Raw genomic sequence first — 23,419 nt, forward strand, 5'->3', positions numbered from 1 at the left:
CGGTAGATCATTTGTAAGTGAAAAAGGTGTAGAATACATGTATTCAATGATTTTAAATTATAATCAACTATAAGCTGATTTATTTAAATAGGATTTATTTATGTTTTATGATATGCTCATTTATAGTATGGCACTTAAAGGTACTTATTTTGAAGAAAATAAAAGATAATATATGATAATAATAAGTATTGTTTTCAATTCAAAGAGATTGTAATATAACTTACTTAAGATAGAAGATTGACAATTTATGAAATGGATATGATAGCATGGGTAAGGATAAATCAAATCCCTAATATATACTATATATAATAGTCACAACAAAGTTAAAATAATGAATCAATTTCCAAGTTTCAAGTAATTACTTACGATAATTCTCGTGCTTGTTATAGTCAATAGCTTATTGGTTTCATTAAAACAATTTCTCCTCTTAGAAGTAATTCAAAATCCTCTTTTAAAAAATAAATCGTGTTCCTGTAGTGGCCATTCGCTATTACTAAAAGAAAGTCCACATTTGATTATGCAGCTTAAAAAGCCTTCCGAGATGAAATCAAGAGCAGGACCATTTTGCACAGCCATGCTTAAGAACAGAAATGCAGACATTTTAATTAGAATAAAAAGAATAGCACCATTAGCAAATAACTCTAGCATGAAAAAATGAATGAGAGGAGAAGAATTCAATGTTACTTTTGCATGTTGCTCTGTATATTTATCTGAAATCTATAAATTGAGTTTGTTTCTACTGTGTTTAAAAGCAAGTAAATTCATTTCTCTTTCATTTCATTTATTTTGTCTCCGCAAATAAATACAATGCATTTATATCGTCTTAATAGAAAGCATATTTTAAAAATGTTTTTCTACATTATTAGCAGAAATTTTGAACCTTTCCATGTTCTGAACGGTAAGCTTCTCTGTTACATGGTAAGCTCCACCAGTGGCAGGAAGTGTTTTCCTAAGAACTTAGACTGTACACTTTAGAGAGAGAGCAAGTAGTAAAGAGAGAAAGGGAAGGAAGAAGAGGACGGAGATAACAAGGGCTAAAAAAAAGGTAGGAGTGAAACTAACTTATTTTTAGCATTATTCAGTATAATGATATTCTAAACTTTTACAAGAATTTATAATATTTCTGGTAACTCAGATAAGTAAGTTTAAAATGATTCAGGTAAATAGGTTTCTACTTTTTGAAAGTTACATAAAATTTAAAGATATTAAAATCGAGAGGACAATGCCAAATATCTCATCTTTAAAATAGAATACATTAGGGGTGCCTGGGTGTCTCAGATAAGTGCCTGATTCTTGATTTCGGCTTAGGTCATGATCTCAGGGTCATGAGATCGAGCCCTGTGTCAGATCCACCCTAAGTGTGGAGCCTGCTTAAGATTCTCTCTCTCTCTCTCTCTGCCACTCCTGCCCCTGGCCCCCCAAAATAAAATAATAAAATAAAATAGAATACATTAGAAATGCTATCTATTGATAGCTTCTTTCTTTTTTAACCAAAAAAAAAAAAAAAAGAGAGAGAGAGAGAGCGAGAGAGACATTAATCTTTTTGTACTTCCAAATATGGCAGGAAAAAACCTCAATTTATAGATTTTAGATAAATATGGATGGCAAGTGGTTCTTTCATCCACATTGGGTCAAAGCTTATCTGCAGTTGATCAATTAAGGGTATGTGGGAAAATATTGTAGTTTGGTGGCCAGCCTGGCAAGGACTAGACTAATTTAATACAAAAGGAAGAATGAACTCTCCGTGAGCAAGGGAAGCAATAGAACCTGCTGTGCACCAAATATCCGATGAAGTTGCTTCCATTCTTCCTGATTTATATGCTCAGAAAAACCTTTTGGGTAGGTGTTATTATGAGCCAGAAGTTATTTTCCACCTTTTACAGATGTGTCGACTTGCAGAATTAAGATTTTAATTCAAGTCTATTATTTATTCATCATTTATTAGATACAAACAGTGGGCTGAGGCCCTTATTACACAATTCATGAGTCCATGTTTTTCCGGCTCAGCTGCAGAGACGTGTAATGCAGGACAGGTCAGAGGGCAAGTGGGTAAGGCTATAGATGATGAAAGAGCAAACAACCCAGTAGCAGAAGCATCCGCCCTAGGAAGGAAGCATTCTTATGAATGTCAAACTCATTTAATAGAGGCTTTAGCAGAGAAGCAGCAGCAAAGACTGCAGGATGATTGGAAGGCAAGGATGGGCTAGATAAATAGAAATAATTAATAGTATGAGTATCAGGAAACAAAGTGTCAGAATTTTAGAGCTGACCACCCTGGACATCATCTTACTGGGTCAGCTTGTCCTTCAGTATCCTGCAGCCAGAGGTCCAGCAGGTGGAGAATGATATCATCCAAACCAGACCCCAGAGCCCTGACTCCTGAGTGGGGTTCTTTCAATGGCCTGGCTTGACTTCCAGAAGCCTCTGTGGCTCTGGGGCCCAAAGAGGACACATATGCCGTCATTTCTGACATGGAACATGACGCAAGAGTTTTAGGGAAGGAGAAAAATGTTTTGATGTATCACTTACTGTATACATGAACACATAAGAGAGGCATCCGCTGAGGGACAAGAATGAGAAATGAGTTGTTAGGGAGGTATCCTCAGTGGAGTAATGGATTTCAAAGTCCTCTGGCTACGAGTCATCATGGAAACTATCTGTGGAAATTCTACTCCCCCTTAAACTTCCAGTTCAAGAGTCACATTCTCTATGAAACCTTCCTAGAGCCTCTAGGTAGAAGTCATTATTCCTCCTCAGTGCTCTCAAAACATTGCTGTTCACTCCCACAAAGTCTCGCTCTGATGACACCGTTGTACAGATATTTGTTTTTCTCCTTTAGTTGTGATCTCTGCTGCCAGTAGGGATCACCCGGGCCATCTTGGCGTCTCTGATGTTTAGCCCCGTACCTTGCACCAAGTGGGTGCTCAACTGCACTGAGGGGATTAGACTGAATTAAATGAGATGTGTGATAAATGAAAATGAATGTGCCTAAGAGGGCAAAGAAAACAAATGAACAAAGAACAGCAGCAATGGCTGCAGCCCTCCCAACACCTTCAACAACAGGACCTTCCCCAGGAGCTGGCTGCAGGGAGGCAGGCATACCTCCTTCCCCTTCTTACCTTTTAAGCTTAATGTTTTTGAGAAACTACAGTATTCTTATTTCAAGGCAAAATGTTCAAACATTTCTAACTGAGAGTCCTTCATCCCAAGGGTTTCAGAATAGCTCATGACTATTCCTGGCCGACAGCACTGCCATACAGCCCTGCTTCGGAGCAATCAAAACTCACCGGCAATGCAGCAGGAAGTCAATGAAGAATGCTGGCTTGGGCCTGTTAACGAAAATGCCACCATGTGTTCACGAGTTTCACATTTCAGTGGGCGAGCAAGTAAGATGAGGAGAGAGGAAGAAACACAGAGATGAGTCTCTTCGTATCATAAACTCTTCTTGAAAGTCATTTTTATACGGACAGAAGATCAATTTTAAGTAGTTATTTACAAAGAAATGTGATTTTATTCCACTGGGATTTCTCCATACATATATATATATATTTTTTTAATTTTGTTTAAATAATTTAGAAATAAATTATCCAGATCAAATCAGTGAAAAAAAATATCTACCAAGCTTGGTAATTTAATCATTTTAAGCAAAATGTCTAATCTCATATTTTTATTTTTATTTTGAAATTATCAAAAATAATGTAACACTTGGACATTCACCACCTAGTTTTAACAAATACAAACATTTTAGCATATTTGCTTTTAGTTGTTTCTTAAGAACCATAACATTACAGATAAGGTTAGGGCATCCTCCTTCCTCAGTCATATTTCCCACCTTCCCTTTGTAGGGTTACAACATAGCATCCCCATGAATTTTTTTTAAAGATTTTATTTATTTATTTATTTATTTATTTATTTATTTATTTGAGAGACAGAGAGCATGGGCTGGGTGGAGGGGCAAAGGAAGAGGGAGAAGCAGACTCCCCACTGAGCAAGGCACTGGACTCAGGGCTCCATCCCAGGACCCCGGGTACATGACCTGAGCCAAAGGCAGACGTTTAACCAACTGAGCCACCCATGCATCCCCCCGTGAATATTTTTATTATATTTTTTCATTATTCACATAATGAAATTTTTGATAGCATGTTATAATGTATATTTAATGTTATTTTAAAAACAAATTTAAATTATATTGACCCTTAGACTAATAAATGAAAAATAAAGGATGACATAAGCATAAGGGAGATCATGTAATGCAAATTTTAATTATGAATGGAATGAGTTCAGGCCAGGACCTGAAACCATTATCATGAAAACCACCTGAACAATGTATTGGACAATATTTTCAAACTAGCAGTTTTATCACAATGCAGAGCTAGTATTCATCTACTTTTTTTATATCTCATGTATGAAATCCAAGGGTATGATATTAAATTGTAGTTTTGTGGAAAATCTAGACTGTAATGATGTTCATACATATTTATTCCTGGAAGTCTTTGGTCGGTCGCAAGCCTACCGGAGGGCCAGTTTGCAAAATATAAACATGGAACTGGCGGAAGTGAGTGTAGGAATCCTGCAGCTGGGCCTGAAGGGAAGTGCCAGAACATGCAACAGGATCCTGACAGAAAGGAGCGAGTGAGAATTCAGTACGTCTCCTTATTCAAATGTCGAGTTCATTGTATTGTTTTAACTTCCAAGTTTTTATTCTGGGGTTTTCATGCTTTCTGACTTCGCTGTGTAGTAAGAGCCATCCAGTCAGAGAGACCGCACTTCTTAGTAATCGCAGAGTCACCCTTGGTTATTGAATATGTTTTCCAGCTTAATGAGCAAGAGCATACACATAATGCTAATGAGGGATTTTTGCTTCAGGATGCTTTTAAAAATGTATATGAGTAAGAAGAATTGTTTACTTTGATTATTTTAAGATGTAAATGCAGCTGCTTCAAGAAGAAAAAAATAATCCTGAGAAAAATGCAAGCATGATACATGAAAAGGGAGCTCCAGTCAAACCCTGCTTCAACTGTATTGTCTACATGGAAGAGGGGTGTGGGGTCACTTGCTGCCTTGGAGGGAGCCTCGTTTGCTCTCCGAGGCAGCAGGCGTTAATAGGTACCTGCTGCCAGTTTTGTTGCAGTCGTCTTAAACCAGTCCTGGAATCAGGCAGGGTACACAGTACTACAAAGAATCATTCTCCTTAAACTGCAGGTAAGGGTGCTGACATGATACGGCTATCATGATGGAACTCTGTTTGCCCCTGTCCCAACAGCAAAGAAAGAAAACTCTCCCTACCAGGAAATCATGCCTTCCTGAGTCCCACACACAGCTGTCTGGCTGCCCCTCGCATCAGTTTCCTCTTTGGACCACAACACAAATCAGGAAAAAAGCAGGAAAGGGTAGAGCAGAAAGGGCATGGTGGTGACATTTGTGCCTTAGTACCTCGTTATAATACACCTTAAGTATGGAGCCACTAAGCGCCATGGATTCTTCCTTTTCTTCATTGGAGTGAACACCGCTGCCCTGAGCTTTCCTATCTAGCCCCCAAGTTTACAGCAATAGCCTGGTGATTAGTCCCTCCGCCTGCACTCCCCTGCAAGTGTAATCTCCCTAAAACACCCCTTCCATCATGTTGACCTTCTTATCACCCTGTGCTCAAAAAGCTTTCGGGACTCTTCATCGTGCAGAAGATAAAGGCCACACTCCTTAGGTGGAATCGAGCCCCTTTACAATCTGTCTAGAGTGCTGTATCCTGCCACTTTGGTTGAGAAGAGTTCATTCCAATCAGACTGATCTATTTGCAGCTCCCCAGCTCCGTGTTAGGGTCTGCCTCTGCACATTTCCCCACTTCATGTGCTCCATCCCAGATCTGTTAAATCCCTCTCACCTTCGGACATGGTTCAGTTTCCTCCTTTTCCTCCCTATCTCATAAGCATTAGAACCTGGCAGTATTGTGGAAGTTGGAGCTCAGCGCCTGGCACAGGGGAGCCCCTCCATAGCTTCACGTCCTTTCCCACCACTCTACCTTGGTTTTACTTGGTGAATCACTTCTGCTAACGGCTCCAACAATGATGGTTTTGTATCAGTGCACGTAGGCACCTGTCCCTGTCATCTGACACCACATACCTGTCACCTATAGCACGTGGAGGAAAACCTTTTACCGCAGGTCACTGAATCATGTACATTAAATGAGAATATTAAATTCCTTCTGTTTGAATGAAGGGGAGAGAGAAAAGGGTGTTTTGGAGCCAAAATATTTGGGGTTTCTTAATAGGCTATGCAAGCTATCTGCCTTAGAAAGAGCCAAGGAACTTGCTGAAAATGCTGCTTGAGTCCTACCTCAGACCCAACGCATCAGAATTTCTCACATGGATGTAACATACACTAAATTAGAAAGTCTCTTAGTCTTAGAGGGTGAGAAAGAGCATTTTCTGTAATTGCAGCTCACCACATCTGCACATCAGAATCCCCTGCAGTATTTTTGACAACTCCAGTTAGTTACTGCAGCCTCACACGAGACCTCCTAAGTGGAAATCTCTGCGTTGCTGCCCAAGGTCGAACTATTCCACAGAAAATTTTTCTTTGCATCCAAGATTAGAAACCACTAAGCCAAAAATTATGATGACCAATAATTATTGGGTAATTACAACTTCTCGGAAACTTTATTAAGCAATTTATGTGCCTCATTCCATTTAATCCCCACAATCTTGAGTTAGTAGCTCCATTTTCGCAGGCTCAGGGAAGTTAAGTAACTAGTTCAATGCCATACAGTAACTGATCAAGCCTCCACTAAACACAGGTCTCTCTGATACCAAATTCCAGGCTCTAGTCCCATTCCCCATCTACCTTTATTGTATTAGACATCATTCTGATACATGGCCATCAGTCTTTTACCCAGGAATTGTTGCACTTGTTCAATAGGCAATTCTGTTTTTGAAAGTTCTGACACCACCCCAGGGAAGGGTCTCTCAGCTTCATTTTTCTTCATTCAGGCATCCATTGACTGGCTATTTGTTGCCCTTGGCTTTTTCTCAATAGTCCCAAGAGCTTCCATCTAATAGACCAACTTCTATACTTTACCTCCTTATAAAGAGATGGATATTAATGGCAAGTAAGTTTTTTCCATGTACAAGATAACTCTTGTCGCCCTTGGAAAGCCTCACTGTGGTCCTTGGTAATATGTCTGGAGAAGGGCATTATTCCATCATCCTAGATTTCAAAGCTAAAAGGATTGCCCTTCTCAAATTTAAAAACAAAAAGAAAGAAATAAACAAGCTCACATATATCGCCTGAGTAACAATATAGCAGACTTACTAGTATTACTTCCCAGTCAATGCTTTTCCACACTCTATAGGCTTTTTGTTTTCAGTCGATTTTCACATCTCTTATTTCATTTTTTCCCTCACAACCCAGTCATTCCTGAATTGTAGTTTCTTTACAGATAAAATAATTATAATCAAGTTCCATCAAAAGGAGTTACATGAGAGTTAATGAGTAAATGGGCTTAAAGTATCACAAGAGTCTTGAATGAAAAATACACACTGTTTTCACTGTTATTAATATAATGCAGCTCATCCATTACAGTCCTGATGGAGAGCACAGACAGTGGCCCTGACCTCATTTTCTGGCCAGGCTAGAAAGGGTCTGCATAATAGCCCCAGAGACAGCCGGGCTCAAGGGAAAGAAACCAGTCAAGGTTCAAAACAACCCAGAAAGCCATCCTCACTGCAGTACAATTGGGTACTTTAAAACTGATTAGGGATGTTGTATGGACAAAATTTGGAATGGGCAAGTCAAGGACCTTGGGAGAGGAACAAGTGGTAGACATGTTTAATAGATGAGACAAAATCTAGTGAAATTTGAGGGCAGCCACCCACCAGACACATGAATAAGTAATTTGCTACCTGGCAGCTTTTGCATCCTCACACTCTGGAGGACAATGAGGCATTCCTAAATGTAAGGGAAAGGTTTCCGTAACTCATTGCTGAACACCTTCGGAGGAGCCATTTCAAGAGAGGCAGGGAACTAAAGTAATGTAAAGCCCCCAAAATATTCATGAGATAATTATAAATGCATGTGGGCCATCGTAGACACCACCTTTCACTTCCTATAATTTCAGTTCTTTACTCCATCAAGTGGTCTTTTTAAATTATTGGATGCTTCTCTTCTTTCTTACAATTCAGAGAACTAAGGTTTTCAGTCAATGTTAATTTTCTTTGAAGGATTTCAGAGGGTAGTATTTCCACATACAAACCCTAAAATTATTATTTTCAAGTAGGGCTGGTTCTTTTTCTCTGTAGCCTAGAAGAAAAGAGATCTATGTAATCGCAGTGTCAAAATGTCAAAAGACTGAGATAGGTTGGGAAAAAGAAGAAGAGGAAAGAAAACACACACACACACACAGACCCTTAAAGGCATCCATGCAGTCCTCAGCCTTACAAATCCTTGGCTCACATAAAATACTTGTGACATGCTGTAATTAACTAGTTACTCCTCTCAGAATGAATAATAATGCAATTATTTGCCAAAAGCAGTGAAGAAGGGATAGTTTCTGTTTTCAAAAATATCTGCCTTTCATTTCTGTAAAAAGAAAAACCCTGGATTAATTTACATAAGCTGCTAAAGCACAGAGTGACCTGCAATTTCACCATTACAGTATATGATAATTCTGTCACCTTTTTATTGGAGCCTTGTATTTTTCAATGGTTTGAAACAGCAATAAACTGACAAGTCACTACCATGTTTAAATTATACTGGTTCTTAAAAACTGTGCCCAAATACCACAAAATATAAGTAGTGAGCTGCATGGTGAAACATGTCCCTTTTACAACTGTATTCTGATGTCATTGAGGTCGCTAAGGGCTAGTGCTCTGTCTCCTCTGTCTGTGGGACACAAATTAAAGGAGGCAGGTGGCCTTCTTCAAGTGCCAAGTAGCACAGAGTTAAGTGAGAGTTTATATGAACATATCACTGGTTCTTTCTCCTATGTGTTAATGTCCAGACAATAACTAATCTCTTTAACTTCGTCCAAGTCTATCCTGCCTTTCTTTCAGTAATTCATTCAGTAACCATTTATTGATGACTTGCTATGATGCCCTCTACTGGGTTCCAGAAATTCAAAGGTAAAAAAGACAGATAGCCTTTAAGAAGGTTGCAGAAAGTGAAGGTATGAACCAATAAACAGGCACATTAAGAATGCAGTAAATGCCACCACAGAGCCCATTCTTCACACACACACACACACACACACACACACACAAATTCGTGTACTCGTGTCAACATGCAAAATCTCTCTGCCCCATGAATCTGAACTTTCAAAAATTCCAGGCTCTTTAAAAGTTTTGAAGGAGTGACTTGGTGCTAAGATTTGGTGCTAAAACTTAGAGTCAGTTGGAGAGTTCGTGTGTGTGTGTGTGTGTGTGCATGTGTGTGTGTGTATGTGTGTGTAAAACCTGTATTTTTATAAAAAAGTAGAAACAACATTATGTAGAATTTTGTTAAGGATAAAATAGTCTAAACAATTGATGTCTTAAGTAGTCAGATTAACTTAATTCATATCAATTTGTTATTTGTTCTAATTCCAGGGTATTAGTTCAGAATGCCTTCAAATGAATATTCACTGATATATCCCTATGATACTAAAAAGTCTGGATCACTTGTTTGGGAAGACAGAGACTAAGAGGCATTATGACTTAGATTCATAACATCACGATAAATACTCTAAGAGTAGACATAGTCTTATTTTTTCAAGTCTAGTCATCCAAGGTATTCCTTTAATTAGTTAATAATAGGAATTTGGGTTTGCCTTGTTTTTCACTGTACGGAACAGTATGTAGAACAGCATCAAACTGCCTATATTGGAAATTAGGTTCTTCCCCATAAAAGCTATGTGACTTCTCTAAGCTTCAATTTTCTCATCTGTAAGATAGAGATAGTAATAGTAGCTACCTCACCGAGATAGAAGGATGAAAGGAGTAATGGCATATAAAGCACATAGGACTATCATTAAGTAAGCTACTATTATTATTGTCATTATCTGATTTCAGTGAGAACACTTAATATCTGCCAAGAAAATTAGTTAGCTACTCTATGTTTGTTTTTATGACAATATAGTAATGATGATTTATATTAGTTTCATCTTTTTTTAAGAATATAAGATCATGTCACTATATTTATTCATTTCATTTATTTATCTACTACATGCAGTTACTGAATGATGAGTGTATGGAAAGTATTGGGTGGTGCGGGGAATACAAAGATAATTTAGCGACTACCAATAGAGTGTCAGACTATGGTCCTGGAATCCTGCATGGTTTTCGAACTAATTAAGTTTAATAAACTCAGATACTAAAAATAATTTGAAGATACCCTTGTACCCTATATAATTTACTTTTTAGATAGATGAGAAAATATGACTTTCTGTCTGTTCTGCTGTTAGTAACAGATAATTATGCTGGTGTCTTTCAAGGAGATAGTCCCCAGAGTCTAACACAACAATAGTAAACTGGCTTGAAGGCAATTAGAACCAACTTTTAAAAAACACACAATGTCCGTCTCCTCACCTCTTTATTTACTACAGATTGTTAAGGAAAACAAGGCTCATCTACAAAGTAACTTCCCCAAATGCACGGTGAAAAGGACCAAAAAGTCTTGAACATGTAGGCAGCTCTCAATCTCAGATCTCTCAGATGCCAAGAATCAGGCCAGGTAACAATGTCGTGATCTCAGTAGCTACATCGCGACCGAGGTAGGAACACCACTCCTCAATGACTTATGCATTTGGAGATGGTAACCATTTGTCCTAGCTATTTGTTCCTAAGCATGCGAAAGTAAAAATAACCAAGTGTTCCTAAAGCAATTCTCTGACCAAAAAAAAAAAAAAAAAATTAAGTGCATTGGCACAATTTCTGCCAGTACTTTTAACAGAGATCTAGGTAATTCTGATACAGATGGTCTAAGGAATACACTCTGAGAAGCACTGTTGTGTAGACAAACCCTCTCTCACTTAATCAACAAATGGATCAAGCACTGATTCCCAGGAAGTGAATCTGGTGCCAGTCTGACTGCCTAAGAAGGTAGAATCCTAGGCTCTACCTCCAGAGTTATTAGGGCCAGAAACCTGCTTGTGAATCACTATATTTAAAAGTTTTCCAGGAAATTCTAATACACAGCCTATGGTGAGAGGAAAGGGGTTATATGTTGCTTTAACACACCCGTAGGTGGCCCTTGTTCCACAATTTACTAGCTCTCTGACCTTATAATTGCGCTATCGTTGGTCTATAAAATGGCTGTTGTAAAGATTAAATAAAGCAATGCATGTTAAGAACCCAGCATGTAGTAAGCTAGTTGTTATTGTAATCATTATATTATATGCCCAGCTCTAAGTAAGATCTACAGAAGTAAAATGTGTGCTTCACCACTTTGGGAAGCATATAATCTATTTAGAAAAATAATGTAAATATTAATAGAAAATTAATTAATAGAAATCTAAAATATGAGTTTATATTCTAAGGCAATAACATATTTACACACATATAAAAATATTCTGAGTGAAAACAGTCTACTTTGTCTACAGAGAATGATAACATAGGAAAAGTCATATAAAGTTTGCTTGAAAATGTCTCATTCTTCTAATTCAGGCAACCTAATTCTCATTAATTCAAATTTGTATGTATATTATAGAAAAGTATTAAAATCATGAGTGGTAATCAACTTGTATTTATTACTTAAAACTAGAATTAGAAAAAATAGCATATATCTGGGAAAGAGATCCATGGGACAGGCATCAAGCGGCCCACAAATACTCTGAAATTTTATGCAAAAAAGTTGTTTTGTGTGAGTATGAGTATTTCTGAAGAGAGAGCCATACCTTTCATTTGATTCTCAAAGGGTTTTGCGCTGCCCCCCCACAAAAGTTAAGGACCACCAAAGATTCCCGCTTAGCACATGTCTTGTGCATCTTCATGTAGCTGAAGAAGTATAACTCCTGATTACACTCCAAATAATCTCCTGGCTTACTTTCTTGCAAATGTCCTCTGAATCATTTTCCTCACGCTCTCACCATTCAAATATCCTGAGAATAAAGTAACACAGTAAGATCTCATTTGAGGAAATTGTAAAGCAGACTTTCATGGCTACCTCAGCCTATTCAAATCCTGCCAACATCAGCATGCAAGTTTATGTACATGTTTCAAAAGTTCCAATGGCAGAGATTTACTGATGATTATTTTCTGCGTTTCCCCTTTTTATTTTTTTTATCCATTTATCAATCTTTTGAATTATTTTCAATTAGTTCTGTGCTTCTTTTCATCTCTGGTAGGAAAATGAAGGAACTTCCCTGGAAGGATACAATTCAGTTTTGTGGACTTGTATGTTGCCAACCTAGCAATTCTTCCACTCTGTGTTTAATGTATAATGTGATAGCAACACTATTAATGTTACTTTTTTTTTGATTGAGGTAAATTGGTATATGACATTATACAAGTTTCAGGCACATGACATTATAAATTGATATTTGTATGCACTTCAAAGTGATCACCATCATAAGTCTCGTTACTACCCATCACCATACAATTAAACCCCTTCACCCATTTTTATTTCTCTCTTCCTTTAGGTGTGTGTGCAACATCGACTGTTCTCAAACCAACTTCAATCCCCTCTGTGCTTCTGATGGGAAATCTTATGATAATGCATGTCAAATCAAAGAAGCGTCATGTCAGAAACAGGAGAAAATTGAAGTCATGTCGTTGGGTCGATGTCAAGGTAATGTTCATACCAAAATTCATTTCAAAGAATGTTTTTAGTCTTAGTGTAGAAATGAAAAGTGAAGATAACTCCTTATTAGGCAAGCTATTTCCTTTCCGGAAGACAGTTCTGATTTATAATGGATACTAAAGTCTACTGTAGCATTTGTGGTGATTATAGGAGTTTGAGAGCCTATCAGCAACAGTCTATATCTTTTTCTATATAACGGGACTGTATCTTCACAATGCCGTAAACACAGAAGCCAATATTCAGCAGACATTCTCCTTGCACAGGGAAAAAAAAAAAAAAAGTCAAAATCGTCTTTAGCAAAGAATCTGTGGATTTATTAGAAAACCTTGAAATTAAAAACAAATGACACCATTTTTATGTATTGAATCAATAGAAATATTTCAAGTACATTTTTTAAAGCAGGATGTACGAGAATGTTTTATTTTGTTTCTTATTCAGAAACAAGCATTTTCTTGGGTTTTGACTTGTTATTCCTTTACCCACCTTATCTCAGTTATAATTGTGAACCTTCTCTTTGCCCCAAACTCTAGAAAGCTGATACCATTTTATTATTCGCTCTCAAGCAAATTGATGCAAATATGTCTTTGCATAAAGGTAACTTAGAACTATAGTTATAAAATTTCCTTAATCACAGTGAAGGTACTATTAGAAGAATAATATAAATTTGACATTCGATGTTTAGGAAACAATTAATCAATCTTCATTGTTAATTTTTTTAACACAGATAACACAACTACAACTACTAAATCTGAAGATGGGCATTATGCAAGAACGGATTATGCAGGTATATTATAATATTTTCTACAATAGAATATGAGCACTTCTATAAAAGAGTCCTGGGGGAATCATTTTTTTTCTTACCATTGATCCTAATTTGAATCTTGCAAGACTTCTGACATGTACTAATCTTCTCTTGCTTGGTTCAAACTTTCAATAGACAATAGTGAATTTTTTTGAAGCAAATAAAATGCCTTTTTTTTTTGCCAGAGTTAAAGCAATTGTCAAAAATGTCAGTAAGATATAACTAACTTGTTTTGACAGTGTAAATGGTACAAATGACAAAACATTTATCAAATTAATGGGCATCAGTGGAAATTAATGTAGTTTTTGGCAGTATATTGTAATGAATGCAAACATTCTTGTTTGAATTTTCATTAAAGTCAACGATAAAAAATTTTGCTAGTCTCTAAAATAACTAGAAAGGACAGCTATAAATAATACAGGCTATCTCTCTTTAAATGCAAAGTTAAAAAGGTATCTGTAACTTACTTTTAAAATAATAACTTATTATTATTTTAATAAATATAATTTATATTTAAATAAATTATTATTTTAAAAGTACAATGTAGCTTCTGACATGCAGAATTATCAAGCATTTATATAAAATATAAATTTTATTTAGCTATTATAGAATATTATTTTGAGAATTATTTCTATCTAATATAATTTTTCCAGGGTGAGAAATAATTTATGGGTATGCAAATAGGATTTTAACAAATTATTAAATTTTATAAAAACTTAGGATTAAAAATATAAAGTAAAATTATTGATGTTGATAATGATATTTGGAGTTTTGTGTTTTAAAGAGCTTTTCACTCAACTATTAAACAGCTCTAACTAAATTTATGGTCAATAGTCAAGAAATGCTCTTATCTTTCAAAATATGTATTATCGTTCATTTTTTTCTGAAATTGTATTTTAACAGTATTTCTGACATCATATTTATATACAAAACTACTGTCAATGAAATTGAAAAAAAGTTAATCAGATGTTATACTATGGATACCTCACACCTCTCAGAATTTAGAAATAACAAAAAATTTTTTTTAATTTTTCATTTTTATCTTAATGGTTTTCAACATGTAAATAAAACTATTCATGTGCTAGAAGCCTGGAAGTATCATGGACAATGATACATGGAAAAACATTAGTTCTACTATTGTATAACTGTTCCCAAATGTCCAGGAGAGCTATTAGCAGGTATTCCTTGAAAAGAACAGTCCATGATCAATAAGTTTGGGAGAAGCCCAGATAAACAAATGACTTTCTTACCCAGAACACCTCATAGCTCTTGTGTGCACTGTAAAATCTTTAAGAGATATGCATCTTTTATTTATTTATTTTTTTTTATTTTTGTTCTAATAGATACAAAATACACACAGATGTAGGCTGGGTAGTATAATGAACCCCATGTATTCATCACTCAAATGCAGTAACATCAACCCATGACTAACCTAGCCCCATCTCCAACTGCATTCTCTTTCAGCATTTTCAAAGTATGTGGAAAGAAATCCCAGAAATTGCATCATTTTATTCATAAATACTTTAGCCTGCAACTCTAAAATATCAACCCTTTTTAAATAAAATTACGTTATTATCACATCTAAAATAATTTTGAATGATTCCTTATAGTATATAGCTTTTATCAAACTTATTTGATAAATAACACATGCTTTTGCGGCACTTTTGCAGTACTAGGATTCCCAAGAATGCACTTTGAAATATGCTGATCCACAGGAAAGTATTAAAGTGATAAAAGATAATGAAAAATCAAGGTCTGAAACTAATAATATACATTTTAAATGTTAAATGAAATCAAATTTAAACTCTATATTTTGTTATAAACAATAGCTATATCTTGAAGGTACTATAAGCCACTACCTGGCATATTTAATTTTACTGTAGCCTAAAGTGTTTGAAGATTTCATAAGGATTTCCCTTTCATATAAAGAGTAACTAACTGTGCTTAAAATACCTTTATACTTGTTTTGCAAACTAATTCACTTGGAAAAAAATCTTCAAAAATGTAACATTATATGAATAACTTCTCTATTGAAATATTCGTCATTGACCTCATAGGAAAATCAAGCTTCTCCCTGAAACAAAAAGCTTTTCAAGTTGATTAGCATCAATATGCAAATATATGTGAGTTTATAAAACTGTACATTACATATCATATTGGAGTTTACCACTCTGTCGTTGTCATTCATATTACCTATTTACAGATTGCCCACTTTCAAAGAGTTTGGGAGTTAAATCTTTGTTCCAAAGAATTCATATTTGAATTTGATTTCAAAGAGATAATTTCTGACCTTCAATGTCAATGCTTTTAGTTGGCATTATTTCCTATCTTACCCCTTTATTGAACATGAGAAGGAAAGAGAATGTGTTTTTATATCCGTGCGAATGAAAACTGTTCAGACCCTCAGTGTTGTCCAAGGTCGGCTAGTTTGACATCAGATTTATCTAGTAAATTCCATAGAAAAACTTTTAAGATAAAAGTAAAGTTTAAAAATACGTGTTTGTTGAAATCCAAATTTAAGACAGGAACAAAGATAATGCCAATTGAAGCCTGCAATTTCTAATTAAGCATTGATTACATACTTTAAAACTCCCATGGAAGTTAATTTAGATGTCTTTATCTTCATCGGTAATCTTATTAAAAATACAATGTATACCCCTCATTAGACAATATATAAATAATAGCCACGTCCCTCAACATTTCCAGGCTTTCAATAGTATTTGCAGTTTCATAAATTTTGGGATACAAACTTTGGAAAAATAAAAGGAACCAAATGGAGACTCAGTATGTCACTGTCCTCTTAATTTTTGTTTCACGTTTTCAAAACTCTCCAAGGTGGGAAAACAGAAACTGTGTGACTCACATTCCTAGAAGTTTGCTATCTGCTCACAAGTTCATTTAATGTCACAGTCACTTCCCTTGTTAGACAAACATCGATGGACGCTCCCACTGGAGGGAAGTACAGATCTTAACACACTCGTTTTTTTTTAGATGTTGTTAATACTAGAGGTTAAAAACCTTTAGCAACACCCCTATTTTTCCTGTCTGAGCCTACCTTAACGATGTTAGTACAAAAACCACACATTACTGATTACAAAAATGAAAAATAATATAAAGAGAACCTAAATCTAAAAATAAATATGCTCTGTCTCATATTTAATATCATTTACAAAATAGAGACTGCAGTAAGGACGGGCAAGGGCCAATTCACAAAAAAACAAATACAAAGAGAGCCATGCCCCCAACAAGGCTAAGAGGAGGTCAACTAAGGGTGACCGAACTTGTGCAGAGCTATGAAGTCCAAGATAGACCTAAAACGGACTCTAGGAAGCCAAAGAATTCGCCAGATCATCCCAGCCAGCATTACTTTCTGGTTGTGCTTGACTTGGGTCTCTATTCTGCCCTCTCTTCTTTAATGAGACCCAAGGCAGTAGTGAGTCCTGAGTCAAGAGCTTTGGATCTCTGTTTCAAGGCAGAGTGACAGGATCTCTGCCTGATAAGCTAAACAGGCTACTTAATGTCATTCTCCCTTCATCAGTCTAAGACTTGGGCTTACATTTAGGTCTTTCTCTTTACTTGCAGAAAGGCTCAGAGAACAACATTTTATAAAACCACAGAACTGAAGCTTTCAGGGATTTCCATTGTTTCAAAATGCTAATATTAAACTTTCCTTCTGGAAGTTTTTATAAATAGCATATTTTATAAATAGCAAATGTTTTATACCTCTTGAAATCTGCAACATTTTCTTTTTTAAAAAATTTCCCCTCATGTCTTGGAATGAAAAAATGAAGTTCAACCATTTTGTTTTTCTTCATCTGGTGTGTGTATTTTCTGATTGTACTGCTTTTCTGCCTAAAAGTCTGATCATGCTTCAGGAAAAGTAGCTGCGTATTTTTCCAGTGAAAATGTACTTAATTTTATAAATTGTTAGATGTAAAAAATATACACATACACATAAACACACACACGAAAAACAAAACAAACCATGAATTTAAACGATTTTGTCTTTTATCATCTAGAAAATAAAATGAGTTTTCTTTTATGACATTTTGCACCAGTTTCCGAAAGGATTTGTAGCGGCTTATAATTAAAATATATTCAATGAGATCGTTTAAAGAGAAAGTGAAAGCATAAGGCAGAACTGTAGAGGAAAATAAATATATCCGCAACATGGACTATTATAGTTACTGCATTTAGCCCTAAGCTTCCTTGTAACCAGTGTAAAAAGAGAAAATACGATTGAATCAATTCATTCGGCAAATATTTAGAGTCCCTGCTATATGTACTCCACTGGGCTTTACAAAGGTGAACTCCTCATTCTAGGGCTCTGCCAGAATGGAACTTAGGTTTCCATCACCTGATAAAAAAAGAATAAATAATTAGTTCAGAAACCAAACACATAATTTCTCTAATGTTCAGTTCTCAAAAGAAATATTTGGCACAGATCTTCTTATAGCTGGAAGACATAGAATGGATAATATCTTCAATAGTGATTTTTATAAAATAAGCCAAGGCTTTTCACATGGCTGGGGATTTTTTATAACAATTTTTATAAGATTCTAGAGCATCGCATTAGAATATGTGTAAATCAATGATAGTCTTTCTGTGGCAGATTAAATAATGAGTTATATTTATGTATATTTCCAAGTTGGAAAAAAATAACACAGAGTCCTAAGGGAAATGGCTAGGAGGCGGAGTGTGTTCAGCTTATCTTCCTCATGTATCTACAGGTTTAACAGGAGCTGGATTAGAAGAACAGTCAGAAAGCCTGAATAAAGATAAAGAATATGTTAAATTATAGTATCTATATGGGGAAAAGAAATTTCCCCTGCTTTTATTAGCAGTTAATGAGAAAAGTTAGCCCTGAGTCATCTCCACAGCCTTGGGAGGGAACCAGGGTCTCCCCAGCTCTGAGTCTAGGTACAGGCATGCATGCAATCTGTGTCTTCTTATTGTGCATTACACTGTGGCCATTCACCATTGCTTGTAACATTGAGGGAGGCTTAATTTTTTTAGGAAATTTTCTCTTTAGAAACCTCTCCCTTATCTTTAAGCAATAATTTAGATATTAAGCTCAGGTCTAAAGAAAGAAAGAAACCAGAAATATACGTTTAAACCAAATTCCATACATCCTATTATTCCACTGAATTCCATCCTATTATTCTTCATTTGTTCACACTAAGAGGAAACTGACATCTTGAAAGGGTATCTAGTCTAAGTGAATTGTCATAATAACTTGTTCTCTGTGGAGGCCTTTGCAATTTACAAAGGCCTGTCTCCTTCAGTCTTGGCGACAGAAATGTGAGGGAGATATTATATGCATTTGACAGGTGAGAAATGGAGGTTCAGGGAGATTAACTAAAAAGGGAGTATGTGATAGAGCTGAGGTTCAAAACATCATCGCTAATTCCAGAACCCAGCAAAGTGTGAATGGTATGGGACCAGGGGAGAAGCGTCACTATCTAACATTCTTAGAGACTTTGGGACCCACTCTGCACCTTAGAGGTTAACCCCTTGAGAGTTTCAGACTCAAAAATGTTTCACCGCCACATCTACATTGCTGTGAAATGCTCCAAAGAGTTACTCCTCTCTTTGATTTGTCTGTATCTCACAAGCATCCTACAAGCACTATCTTGTTTGATTCTTAAGTTTTGCTGTTCTGTTTTCTATTTCCCCACATAGATAAGAGAAACCAAAGAGAAGTGTTTGCTACCAAGTAATCCTACATTAATAGAAAAGGTGTGTGCGATACTTTCCAGGTTTACAAAGATCTATTCACATTACCTTATTTGCTCTCAGGTCAATCCAATAAAACAGGGTTACAAATACTAAGGGAAGTAAAATGGTAGCTCCGAAAAGCTAAGTGGTTGACCCAGAACTGGACGCAGCATTTTGGCACGTTGACCACCCACCCATGCAAATATAACACTTGCTTGATTTATCTACTATTTGCCTCGATTGCTCTTCCGCTATATATGTATCGACATGAATATCCAGCAGTTACAAATCATATTTATAACATGAATTAATTCAGTCATGTGGAAAAAAATCTGCATTTAAAATGGGAGCTTTTTCCATTCGCTCGTGAACACAAGGAACACTTCCCCGGAAAGCATGTTACGTCTAGGCCAATAATTTGATCTGTAGGAAAGAAATAAATAGTAGCAAATGCAGGCAGCAGCATGTAGCGCAAATATTGGTATCAACAGTGAAATAAATAAAAATGTTTGCCCAGGCTATTACCATGCCACCAGACTAGCCTAGAATATTTAAGCTCGAGAAATGAATTAAGATGTCAAGATTTTCTCAAGATTTCTGAGGGAAAGTGTCTCAATTCAAGTATTTTCCCCTCTGGGATTTACATTAGAGTGCTGCAAAATTCATAAAGCTTTCCATGAACTCTAACTCACAATTTTTCCTGCTCTCTTGAACTTCTGTGCTTTCATTGTTTTCCCCATAAAATCATGTAGCCAGTCATCTGTAATATTATGTTATGTTCATGGTTATAGATAAACACAGAAATAGTATTTGCAATACAGATGAAGGTTTTCTACTGAAGAGTTGCCTTGGGCCCTGGTAGACTCTGGAAAACTTTGTGTTTATGCCCCAGTTCATAAATGCATCCTGCATCATTTATGTGCACTTTTTCCTGTTTGAAATGCTCCTTCCTGAAACAGATTGTTCACCTTGAGGTGTTACTCATCTACTCTTCTCTTCCATAAAGGTGTGGCGGAGAGTTTAATGGTTAGGACCGCTAAAAATCGGACAGGGTTGAGTTTAAACACTGGCCATGCTTTTGATTATTTAACCGTGAGCCAATTAATTGACCTTTCTGAGCCTCAGTTTCTTCATCTGTTCAATGGATATAATAAGCCTACTTCCTTAGGGTTAAAGATTGAATTAAAAGACATTATAGACGATATTAGCAAGAAACTAGTAAGCTAGCTGTTGTTATTATTTTATTTTTGGTCTGACAATTGAAAATTTATTTATGGGAAATTTAACACACTGTATGGGCTATGGTCTGTCCATACAATATATATTCAGAGTTTTTGTACAAATATTTTCATTTGTGAACTCATACAATTACAAAAGGTTTATTTTTTTCCTACTCAAGACATATAACAACTTGTTGCAAGATATTCTGGCTGACTTTTTGATTCATCTATAAAAAAGTATTCATTGAGCACCTACCATTTACAAGTCTTCAGCACACTGATGTGTCTAAATTTTCACATGACTAACTTTTCAGTTTTCCTCCAGTCGACATAATTTTATGTATAGTATAGTTTGATCACTTTAAAAAAACATGACCACCAGATTATTAAAACATGAGATTCAAATAGAAATTTAGTAGGAGGACATAAGATTTGACAGAACGGCAAGATCATGATTATCACTTATGTTTCTTTTCTACTTGATCTTTAAAATTAGTCATTTATATCCCAGGATATATGTATGAAAGACCTACATATTCATTATTTAAAAGAAACCTGTGTAATGGGTGATTATAGTGATGGGAAGGTATCAAGCAAAAATAACAGGAATGTGGTATATAAGAATTTATGTCTGTTATGAAAACATTATTTCCACTCAGAAAAGCTAATGTTTATATATCATCAATAAGCATGCGCGCACGCACAAACACACATATACGCACCCACACCTTGAAGAGTCAGAGCATCAAGGTCAAAATAAATGCTTACAACAAAAACTGATCATCAAGGAAAAGAGTTGTCTTTCCTTGATGATCAGTTTTTGTTGTTTTGTTTAGCACAGGAGGAAAAGAGGAAAAGCTAGATGAACTCAAACATCTAGATATCACTCGTGAAAGGGACATATTTCTCCACCTTAACTTACCTTTTTACCTCAAGCATGTTATTTCCATTCCCAGGAAAAGTGGTATTAGTATGGCCCGAATGTGAGAAACTGGAAGAAGAGTGGGATATGTCCGAATGTTCTGCGTAATTTCAAGACACACTGTTTTCCATAAAACTAATAAATAGAATTCAAGAAGTTTCCAAAAAAATGAAATATCCAGAGCACTTTGATTGCTGCTTTTTTTTAATGAGTCTGATCTGCTTCAAATATATGAACCCACATTATCAAGCACATTAAAAATTCAGTTCTCACATCTTGATGATTAGAGACTGTGTACAAATATAATCAACTAAAAATATTTTTAAATATCTGTGAAACTAAAAATCTCTCAGAAAAATTGTGTTTCTAAACACTGTTACTTATTTCATGGGCCATAGCTTGTTAGTTGTCCATTTGGAAATTGCTTCGACTTTTAGTTTGAACTCAAATGTAATCAAAAGAAATCTAACTTGTGAGCCAAACTCCAAGCATAACAATGTATGGAAATCAGTGATAAGGCTTAAGGGAAGAGGTGATCCAGTAACCTGAAAATAATAATAAGGACCAAGAAGGTCAACACCCACCCCCATCTCTGAGTCCTAAGATATAGAAGAGGGGAGAGCATATGGCCTCTTTGTGAGAAGACTCAAGGGATGTGGTATTCTAGGAGAAAGCTAGTACTTCAGGATGTAAGAAGAGAGATGAGAATTTCCACAGAACTTCTGAAGATAAGGGGGAGTTTGCTGATTATGGAGCACAGTTCCTGGTGAGCTTTGGGAAGTGGTTGGAAATTGAGGGCAGAAAGATAAGCTTAGTCTAGGGTAGAGAACCAACAATGGCAGCACATCATGGACATAGTGATTCAGTGGAGATAGACAACTCAGACAGGACAGGGCAGGAATTGGATATTGACTAAATTCATTATAAAAGCATTTGGACTTGTAGACTTAGAAATCTAAATTTTCAACACACCAAGAGTAAGCTGTTGTTCATCAGTGAACTCAAATTAACCAAATTCAATATCTGTGTATTTATTTGCAATGAGAAAGCATTACCAGGAGGACTTGGGTCCCCTGACCAATGCATTCTCTTCTTAGAGTTGAATTCTCTGAGAAGTCCAGTCATAATGAATGAGCCTGAATAGAAGATATATTTTTTCAGTTGTCTAAGGTATCAAGCTAAGATGCAAATGACTACACCCCTACCCTCAAATCAGGATAAATACCTTTGACCAGGACATCCTCAGAGCTTACCTCTCACTATTGCCCTGTGTTATTCTCCTTTGTCTGAGTTTCCATTTCCATTTCTGGCTAATGCTTGTCCAATCTACCTCTTTTCCTAGATATAATAAATTTAATCAAGGTAAAAGGCCTGTTCTCCCAGAAGCTTTTCATGACTTTAAGGCATTCTGGTGCTCTCAAAAAGTACAGAGCAATCTTGTTCTCCTTACTTCTGAATTCCTCTGAGATCTCACTCAGTAACCCTAGAAATGACAACATTAGTACAGAATGTCAGCATTAGCCATATTGGATAGGTAGGTCCTTCTTCACTGTGACACCTACAAAAGTTTTTACACAAAGTTAACTTTGAAGGCCATTCTTTAACATATAATCCAGACATCTGACCAATAACAAAGAAGAATGAATCAATCTTAGAAGGCGAGTTTGATATTTTGGTATTTACTAAGATAATTCTTAGCATTTATGCTAACAAATGTCCTTTCTGGTGACAGTGTTAATGTTTAATTTCATAAAACAAATAGAGTGAATTTATTAATTATCCCACACAGAACGAGATGGAGAGTTCTGCGAAGAGCTGTGAATGCATTATCAATGTTTGACAGTGTTACCTAATAATTCCTGTGAAATACATTCCACGCCACTAAAAAAAATATCCACTGTTTCTCCACTTCCTTTTACATTTTCTAAGATTCAAAGCTGTGTGTGTCATACATCAGAAAACTCCTCCCAGGAGTATTTCATTAAAAATTTC

At 35.9% G+C, this 23,419-nt stretch overlaps 1 protein-coding gene across 1 annotated transcript in view; it reads left to right on the forward strand.

Moving 5' to 3' along the window:
- The window catches only part of TMEFF2 (transmembrane protein with EGF like and two follistatin like domains 2), a 223,151-nt gene that overhangs the window by 162,935 nt on the left and 36,797 nt on the right, over positions 1 to 23,419 (forward strand). Inside the window, exons 6-7 of the mRNA XM_032405849.1 lie at positions 12,605 to 12,753; positions 13,490 to 13,549. Of these exons, the coding sequence (XP_032261740.1) occupies positions 12,605 to 12,753; positions 13,490 to 13,549 (209 nt within the window). The remainder of the gene's footprint in view (positions 1 to 12,604; positions 12,754 to 13,489; positions 13,550 to 23,419) is intronic.

The sequence above is a fragment of the Phoca vitulina genome, unplaced genomic scaffold, assembly GCF_004348235.1.
Source record: "Phoca vitulina isolate PV1807 unplaced genomic scaffold, GSC_HSeal_1.0 scaffold1, whole genome shotgun sequence".
NCBI classification, from domain to species: domain Eukaryota; kingdom Metazoa; phylum Chordata; class Mammalia; order Carnivora; family Phocidae; genus Phoca; species Phoca vitulina.